General features: G+C 39.7%; 1 protein-coding gene across 1 annotated transcript in view; it reads left to right on the top strand.

The window, feature by feature from the left end:
• The window catches only part of LOC130127227 (H-2 class II histocompatibility antigen, E-S beta chain-like), a 19,630-nt gene extending 10,342 nt beyond the window's left edge, over window positions 1-9,288 (top strand). The window contains exons 3-6 of the mRNA XM_056296796.1: window positions 7,527-7,740; window positions 8,246-8,313; window positions 8,421-8,534; window positions 8,980-9,288. Of these exons, the coding sequence (XP_056152771.1) occupies window positions 7,527-7,740; window positions 8,246-8,313; window positions 8,421-8,534; window positions 8,980-9,005 (422 nt within the window). The 3' untranslated portion in view covers window positions 9,006-9,288. The remainder of the gene's footprint in view (window positions 1-7,526; window positions 7,741-8,245; window positions 8,314-8,420; window positions 8,535-8,979) is intronic.
• The last annotated feature ends 1,149 nt before the right edge of the window (window positions 9,289-10,437 follow it).

Below are 10,437 nucleotides of genomic sequence, written 5' to 3'. Positions count from 1 at the left end.
TGTTACTACTACTATTAGTAGTACTATTATTATGACTATTACTACTACTGTTACTACTACTATTGGTAGTACTGTTATTATGACTATTACTACTACTGTTACTACTACTATTAGTAGTACTGTTATTATGACTATTACTACTACTATTAGTAGTACTCTTATTACGACTATTACTACTAGTGTTACTAGTACTATTAGTAGTACTATTATTAGGACTATTACTACTACTGTTTCTACTACTATTAGTAGTACTATTATTATGACTATTACTATTACTATTAGTAGTACTATTATTACGACTATTACTACTACTGTTACTACTACTATTAGTAGTACTATTATTACGACTATTACTACTAGTGTTACTACTACTATTAGTAGTACTGTTATTATGACTATTACTACTAGTGTTACTACTACTATTAGTACTACTATTACTATTACTATTAGTAGTACTATTATTACGACTATTACTACTACTGTTACTACTACTATTAGTAGTACCATTATTATGACTATTACTTAAACTATTAGTAGTACTGTTATTATGACTACTACTACTACTGTTACTACTACTATTAGTAGTACTATTATTAGGACTATTACTACTACTTTTACTACTACTAGTAGTAGTACTATTATTAGGACTATTACTACTACTGTTACTACTACTATTAGTGGTACTATTATTATGACTATTACTACTACTGTTAGTACTACTATTAGTAGTACTATTATTACGACTATTACTACTAGTGTTACTACTACTATTAGTAGTACTATTATTATGACTATTACTACCACTGTTACTACTACTATTAGTGGTACTAGTACTATTAGTAGTACTATTATTACGACTATTACTACTACTGTTACTACTACTATTAGTAGTACTATTATTATGACTATTACTAATACTATTAGTAGTACTGTTATTATGACTATTACTACTACTGTTACTACTACTATTAGTAGTACTACTATTATGACTATTACTACTACTGTTACTACTACTATTAGTAGTACTATTATTATGACTATTACTACTACTGTAACTACTACTATTAGTAGTATTATTATTATGACTATTACTACTACTGTTACTACTACTATTAGTAGTACTATTATTATGACTATTACTACTAGTGTTACTACTACTATTAGTAGTACTGTTATTATGACTATTACTACTAGTGTTACTACTACTATTAGTAGTACTGTTATTATGACTATTACTACTACTGTTACTACTACTATTAGTAGTACTATTATTATGACTATTACTACTACTGTTACTACTACTATTAGTAGTACTATTATTATGACTATTACTACTACTGTTACTACTACTATTAGTAGTACTGTTATTATGACTATTACTACTACTGTTACTACTACTATTAGTAGTACTATTATTAGGACTATTACTACTACTGTTACTAATACTATTAGTAGTACTATTATTATGACTATTACTACTACTGTTACTACTACTATTAGTACTACTATTACTATTGCTATTAGTAGTACTATTATTACGACTATTACTACTACTGTTACTACTACTATTAGTAGTACTGTTATTATGACTATTACTACTACTGTTACTACTACTATTAGTAGTACTATTATTAGGACTATTACTACTACTGTTACTTCTACTATTAGTAGTACCATTATTATGACTATTACTTAAACTATTAGTAGTACTGTTATTATGACTATTACTACTACTGATACTACTACTATTAGTAGTACTATTATTAGGACTATTACTACTACTGTTACTACTACTATTAGTAGTACTATTATTAGGACTATTACTACTACTGTTACTACTACTATTAGTGGTACTATTATTATGACTATTACTACTACTGTTACTACTAATATTAGTAGTACTATTGTTATGACTATTACTACTACTGTTACTACTACTATTAGTAGCACTATTATTATAACTATTACTACTACTGTTACTACTACTATTAGTAGTACTATTATTACGACTATTACTACTACTGTTACTACCACTATTATTATGACTATTACTAATACTATTAGTAGTACTGTTATTATGACTATTACAACTACTGTTACTACTACTATTAGTAGTACTATTATTATGATTATTACTTCTACTGTTATTAATACTATTAGTAGTACTATTATTATGACTATTACTATTAGTGGTACTATTATAATGACTATTACTACCACTGTTACTACTACTATTAGTAGTACTATTACTATTATTACGACTACTACTACTACTATTGTTACTACTACTATTAGTAGTACTATTATTATGACTATTACTTATACTATTATTAGTACTGTTATTATGACTATTACTACTACTGTTATTACTACTATTAGTTGTACTATTATTAGGACTATTACTACTACTGTTACTACTACTACTAGTAGTACTATTATTATGACTATTACTACTACTGTTACTACTACTATTAGTAGTAGTATTACTATTAGTAGTACTATTATTACGACTATTACTACTACTGTTACTACTACTATTAGTAGTACTGTTATTTTGACTATTACTAATACTATTAGTAGTACTATTATTATGACTATTACTATTACTATTAGTAGTACTATTATCATGACTATTACTACTACTGTTACTACTACTATTAGTAGTACTATTACTATTACTGTTGGTAGTACTATCATTACGACTATTACTACTACTGTTACTACTACTATTAGTAGTACTATTATTAGGACTATTACTACTACTGTTACTAATACTATTAGTAGTACTATTATTATGACTACTACTACTGCAGTTACTACTACTATTAGTAGTACTGTCATTATAACTTACTACTACTGTTACTAATACTATTAGTAGTACTATTATTATGACTACTACTACTACAGTTACTACTACTATTAGTAGTACTGTCATTATGACTATTACTACTTCTGTTACTAATACTATTAGTAGTGCATATATGTATATGTTTCTGTGTGTACGCGCGCGTGTGTAATTGTTCGCGCGCGTCTGAGTTGTGTGCGCGCATGCGCGTCTGTGAGTTGTGTGCGCGCGTGTGTGTCCGTTTGTGTGCGCGCGTCTGTGAGTTGTGTGTGTTTTGTGTGTGTGTCTGTGCGTGTGTGTGTGTTTGTGTGTGTATGTGTGTATGTCTGTGTGTGTGTGTGTATTATTGAACAATAGAACATTGTACATAAAACAGGTGTGTAGTATTACGGACACACATCAGGTTCAGTATAATTACACAACTACGTCAGAAGAACCCAATCAGGGTGTGAGACAGTCCCCGACATAAAGCAGCGCTGCCAGCAGGTATTAACGGGCTCCAAGCCCCCATGTATGTAAGTCGGGTCTGGCTGTCTGTAGGAGCCTCGCTAGTTGAGCTGTTTGCTTATTAGACGGATGCAAGTCTCAGTCTTAAAGAGCGACGGTGGTCGTAAAGCTGTCCGTCAAGATGGTGTATGAGGATGGTTGTGAACACAGCGCACAACTATTGATCATCTATGACGTCAACAAAGGATTATTGATGAACCCGGAACAGGTTATTAACATCGTGTGGGTTGGGGCTGGAAGAAAAACAACATATGTGTCTAAAAGAATATAATGACATGTAGGGATGAGGTGGGGAAATGAGTAGTATTAGGCTGTACATACTTGTCAACAATGTTGAGTGTTAAGTACTGAGTAATAACAGTGGAAGAGCGTGTAGTATCTGTTTTAGGAGAAGTACAATTCTAGTGTTCCCTCCCATGGACGAGGCAAGTGTGGGGCTGACAGGAGCGAAGAGGTTGTCTTCCACTAACTTCAGAGGGTTTCTTGGCAGCCTTGCAGTGAGTTATTCAGTAAAGTGGGAGAAATGCAGCCTGCTGGAAACCTTGTTCTGAGCTTCAGGGAACTGATTTGTGTTTTAATTAAACCTGCTGAAGTGGGAGTAGGAGGAGATAATGAAGCATGAGTATGCTGCATCTGAGTTCAGCATCTATGCAGTGATGCGTGAAGGCGTCATCAGGAAACTGAGATTAGTTCTTAACAGACGCAGCTAATGGCGGTGTCTGAGCCAGAGATGTGGAAGCAGAGGCTTATCTTACAGCTGCTATGGGTCATTCTGTGACTTGTTTGCTGATTCTGAAAGAAATGTGTAGTTATGCTCCTGTAGTGCGTTGTGTAGCCGTGTCAAAGGGCAGTAGAGTGGACTTGGGGTGATAATGGTTTGCATTATAAAATGTCCTTTACTGAAGGGTGCTCACAAGAGTACATAGCTGCTAGCTGCAAAGCTTCAGTTTGATCACACTGACAGGCTACAAGTAGTTTGGATATATAATGTTAGCGCATTTCATGATTTTGCAGCAGAGCGCCACCTAGTGGCCAATTAACAGTAAATAATGCAGAGAACCTCAGCGCGTCATGACGTATTGGTGGACCAAGTTTCGTGTTAATCGGAGTTGCTGTGAACAAGATCCGCCACCTTGAACCAATAGCATAGCTGCTGCTAAAGAGCTGCATGTTGTCCCTTATACTTTAAACGCTTATAACACAAAAACCGTCGCTGATAAACATCTGAACACATTCACACGTCATGCTGGTAGTGTCACGTGTCCTGTCAGATATTTTGGAGTAGTTTGATCAAATATTTTTGAAAATAAAAAATATTAGGTATATTGTACACTGTACAGGCATATATTGTACATTGCTGTGGGTGCATGTTTTGACCGATTAGAATGACCTTTGACCCTCTTGATATGTTCATTCTCCAGAATGTCTGTGGCGATGTTGGTAGCAATTGAATGAATCTGTGCAGAAATGTTTATGTTTTATGATTTTTCATATTTTGAAAAATATAGAGTGACGGACTTCTGAATTGACCATATGTTGCAGTGCAGCAAAGTGTTGGCATCACTTACTGGATCTGCTCACAACATCTCAGCTCTGTAGGATGTGCAGGGGATTTGAGGGACATTTTGGGGCATTTCTGACGTTTCGCAGGTGAAATTAACATTTTTGTCATAAGCCACGCCCACTTTTTTCAATTATGACCAAATTGCATGCATCAACTCCAGTATGATCCTAGATTGTGAACCCCAAATTTCATCCAAGTCCATGGTGCCAATTATGAGATAAAACTTCTCCAATTTATAGTGCCCCCTACTGGACAAATGAAAGGCACTTCATGGGTTAGGATCTTTTGACAATACGTGACATACGTCTAAAATTTCAAGTTGATATGTCAATGCATTGATGAGTTATGGCACCGTCATGGAAAATCACCGTTTTTCAGTCAAGGTTCATTGATCTGTCAAATCGAAACCGAGCAACGGATCAAAATTCTTTCGATAACTTTTTGCATTGGGTGAATCTAGATGATGTGTGCCACGTTTCGTGTAAATCGATCGCACGGCCTAGAAGGAGTTTGAACAAGTAGTTTTGGCTATTTTCGTAAATTTGCGAAATGAAATTACAGCAGAAATGGGCGTGGCCTATACCACGTGATTCAGCTATGCTCAGTGAATCTGCACATGTAAAGGTTTTGCATGTCCGATGTACGGTTTGGGAGTTACACGCCAAAACGCTTTGACCTTCAAAATAGCGCCACCAACTGGTTGATATGTGTCATCTTTTGCCTCTCGGGTAAGTGCGAAGTTCTGTACCAGGCCTCCAAAGGGTTTTGTAGAATCTGTTACGGTGTAGGCTGCAGTACCACTTTTACCAACGGAAAAATAAAAAAATGAAATAAAAATAAAAATCTGAGCAGAAACAATAGGGGTCCCCATCCCCTGGGGCTTGGACCCCTAATAAATGGTAACAACATAATACAAACAAAGAACAGACACACAACAAAACAGAAGGGGAGTACACGTGTACACATGTAAAGTAACAGACGGCTGTCAGGACACAAGTGTGGTAGTAGGTCAGCAGCTCGTTACTTGTGTTGTTGTTTCAAGGCTGAGAGGTTTAAGGAAAGACTCACTTCTTGGAGACAAGCAGGGATCTTAGGTAGTGATTTACACAACTCCTGTTTGTGAGTACACATGTTGCATCTACAGTAACACAATTAATCAGATGTTGAAGAGCACATCTTCTGGATGAAGACAGCACCAGGTCACGTGTCTCATGTTAAAGGAGGGACAGAGTCACGAGACTCCACACCAGTCCAACACTTATGGGACATTTCACCATCACACAACAAGTGTGAGCGTGTTTGTGTGTTGTGTTACCAGAATCAACGGAATCTAGAACTTCCAGACCTCCTTCTGCTTCACTGCTGGACAGGACACATGGTTTAAGCTGGTGTGGTTTATTCTTCCAAATGACATTTAAGAAAGTTCTATTTGCTTCTGTGGCGGTAGAACCATAAACCAATAGAGACACAGATGGACCCACAAAGCGAGACAGGCCCTCTGCTTTGGAGAGGAGAACTCCTCCTAAAATAGAGAAACCCCTTCCAAGACCAATCCTGAAGACAGACTTGGTCTTTTTAATCTGTTGGAGAAATGGAGATGTTGTCTAGCTGTAAGATGTGTAGTTGTATATATTCCCAAATACTTAACGGACTCTTTTACCGGATGTTTCCAACTACACAATCGCTACAATCACGCACAGACAACATTCCACATGTGCACACATTTAGTCGCAGGTCCGAGGCCCTGGAACACTGGTTACCTGAGGTAACAGAGTTCCTCACGTGCTTCTTGTCCTTCAAAACAAAGTGGTGTCGTCTGCCAGTTGTGAGATTTTTAACTCTCCACCAAAACCCGACATTCCTTCCAAACGTCCATCATTCACGATATTAACTGATAAGAATTCAGCCTCTCAAATAAATAAGGGAGGAGGAACAGGGCAGCCTTGGCGGAGCCCTCTGTTCATCTGGACTCTTTTACAGCTGTTAAAGTTCATCATAACAGAACTATTCATATCTTTGTAAAACATATTGACGATGACAACAAAGTTAATCCCAAAGCCCAACGCCTCGACGGACTATAACAGAACCGTGAGTTCAATCGCGTCAAAGGCCTCATAGAAGTCTAGGAACAAAATAAGTGCTTCAGAATTTACTGCATCTGCATCATCCAGCAGATCTAGGATGAGTCTCATGTTACAGTAACGTGCCGGGTTTTCATGAGTCCTGTTTGAGGTCCGGCTATAACAGAGTCTAGTCCTCAATGCGGAGGGCTGGACTGAGGCGACTCACCGCAGAAGAGCCGTTGAGCATGCTTTATTCCAGCTCTGCTAGGCGCTGCCGTAAATCAGTTTATGGTAACTCCTCTGGGGGCCGCTGTCGTAATAATGTAAACTAACCTACGACACATCAGTACAACCGCCAAGGTTGGACTACCCCGGGATTCCAACCCACGACCTTTCTGCTGTGAGGCGACTGCGCTGACCACTGCGCCACCATGTGGCCCCAAACATTATATACTATCAGGATTAGCAACTCTCCACATTTGACATTGATTCAAAAAGTTAATTTCAAGCCATGATGATGATGATAACAAAAATAATTTTTTACCAGCTGAGCCCAGTGTGAGACTGACTTCAGTGACGCCCCCTAGTGGCCGACATCCGGCCATGCTGATGTGCAGTGTCTACAACTTCTACCCCAAATACATCAGTGTCACCTGGCTGAGAGACGGACAGCCGGTGACCTCTGACGTCACTTCCACCGATGAGCTGGCAAATGGTGATCGGTACTACCAGATCCACTCCCACCTGGAGTACACGCCCAGGTCAGAACACTTAGACTCAGTACCGAATGGACCGGTCCAAATACATACATAACACTATACACTCACATTTACACACACAATGACTGGACAACAAAGAACAAAGTGATGGTTTAAGGTGTAACGTGTCTCCTCAGTGTCTGCTCTGTAGACACCAGCTGTATGTTTAAGGTGGAACGTGTCTCCTCAGTGTCTGCTCTGCAGACACCAGCTGTATGTTTAAGGTGGAACGTGTCTCCTCAGTGTCTGCTCTGTAGACACCAGCTGTATATTTAAGGTGGGATGCTTGGCTCTTTACAGGTGAGAGCCCAGATGGACGACAGAGTATTTATTGGGTATTAATACCGTGTTTTAAACTGGGCTGATGTTTAGTATCAGACTCGACTAGTTTCTGTGCAGACAGACAGGAAAGTACAGACTTACCTCATCCAATCACATCACGTCTTATTTATTGTTGATATGTTGTTTATTTCCTGTGTTTTCTTCTTCTTCACTTATTTCATCTCAGGTCTGGAGAGAAGATTACCTGCATGGTGGAACACGCCAGTTTCCCCTCTCCTAAGAAAGTGGACTGGAGTGAGTATCTATGTGTGTCTCTGTCCATGGATAGGTGATGAAGACATAGAGAGACAGGTCAACATGCAGATGTGTCTATAGATAGAGACATGTGTCTGTCTTTCCAGATCCCTCCATGTCACAATCAGACAGAAACAAGATCGCCATCGGAGCGTCAGGTCTGCTTCTGGGTTTGATTTTGTCTTTGGCAGGTCTGATCTACTACAAGAGGAAGGCCAGAGGTCAGTAACACTAGATCAGTCCAGACCAGGTTTACACTGGTTCACATCAGTCCACATATACACTATGATACCCCTACACTATAATACCACTACATATACACACTGCACTATAATACAAATACATATACGCAGTGCACTATATCACTATATTATAATACAAACACATATAAACAGTACACTCTATATCATTACACTATATCAGTACTTATCGACAGTACACTATACATATAGACAGTATACTATACATATCAGTACTTATAGACAGTACATTATACATAGACAGTATACTATACATATCAGTACACATGGACAGTACACTGTACTTATAGATAGTTGAAGAAACAATAGTTAAGTTGTGTGTCATCAGTACTTGAAGTGGGCTAGACTTGTTTGGTTGTATTTCAGTCTCTTCACCACTTTTCTTATCCTTGGTCTTTTTTAACAGGGCGTGTTCTGGTTCCAACCAGCTGAAGCAGGGAGTGACGCTTCTTCCTCGTTGGCTTTTCTGGTGGCAGTTCAGTGTGTGTTGCTTTCACCTGAAGGTTTTCTCCCAGATTGTCAGTGCTGCCCCCTGCTGGATCTCATTGCCTTCTGCTCGTATTCTTACTAATGCTCTACAGATTCTGATGTGACTCAATGCTTCACCTCCTGTAACACAACTTTGTATCAAAATCAACCGACAACATTCCCCTGACCTATATTACAGGGAAATCATGTTAATGCTCCTTTTTAAATCACCAGTCGTCTGTTGCTGTTTCTCCAATTCAAATTGTTCTTTCTAAAATAAACCACCGCAAACATTCTGTTGTGTTTTGTTTTAGCTTCAGTGAACATGTGGCTTTTTGTTTTTTTAGGAAAGGTCAGAGCTCAAATTCAGATTCATATTTCTGTTTTTCAACATTAATGGTTTCCAATGTACGTCACCAACATACTAAGTGTCATGCTAGTAGCAGGAACTGAGGACCAGGATGCAGACAGCGGAGACAGACTGGGCTAGAACAATGTTCTAATAAGGCAAACAGACTTACAAAACAGCAACGTAGATTCACGCAGCAAGGAAGACTTGAGACGAGAGGTGCAGCATCCGGCCACCAAAGGTTAAACACAACCATCCGACAAAGAGTCGGGGCAACCCAGGGGAATATACCTGCTGGGCAGCCAATCAGGTAAACGGGGGTCAGGTGAGCAGGAACAGAAATGCTAGTCAGGGAATGGGGAGCTTTGATGACCCAGACCACACAACCATGACAGGACCCCCCCCCCCCCTCCAGACATCCCAAACAAACGGAGCAGGAGCCCCAAGCAGGGTGGGCGGAGGGGGTCTGGGGTAGGGCTTCAGGACCAAGTGATCTGGGAGTGGATGAATAGGGCCAGATATCTTAGGCAGATGGCCCAAGGGCCTGACCGATGGACACTACTGATCTGGAGGACGACCAGAATGCAGGACTGAAGGGAGCAGCCCCGGCGGATGGACAGGTGGATGACCTGGAGGCCTGTGATGTGGATTGGTCAGCTGCTCGGGAGCTCGGCAGCATAGGCAGGACCACCGCTCGGGAGATCGGCGACATAGACAGGGCAGAGGCGGGACTGCTCGGGTACAGGCTTCGGAGGCAGCAGGATCGCTCAGGGAACTTGCATCGGAGGCAGGCCCGCTCGGGGTACCGGCGTCAAAGGCTGATAAAGATCAGGGCAATCGCGGGCAAAGACAGGTGGTTAGCAGAGGCAGCCGACGGCTCAGGAAAAGACTGGGCGTCGGCAGGGAGAGGCCGACCACTCTGGAACCGGAAGGGTCTCCATAGCGTGGTGCTGGGTAGTGGAGACGCTGTAGTACTGTGCATCAGAGACACCATAGCGCCGGGTAGCAGAGACTCTGGGGAAACATGGAAGGCCGAGATGCCGGACT

This window comes from Lampris incognitus, chromosome 17, assembly GCF_029633865.1.
Source record: "Lampris incognitus isolate fLamInc1 chromosome 17, fLamInc1.hap2, whole genome shotgun sequence".
Lineage (NCBI taxonomy): Eukaryota > Metazoa > Chordata > Actinopteri > Lampriformes > Lampridae > Lampris > Lampris incognitus.
Note: the sequence above shows the minus strand (reverse complement) of the source record. Positions and strands in the feature narration are given on the sequence as shown.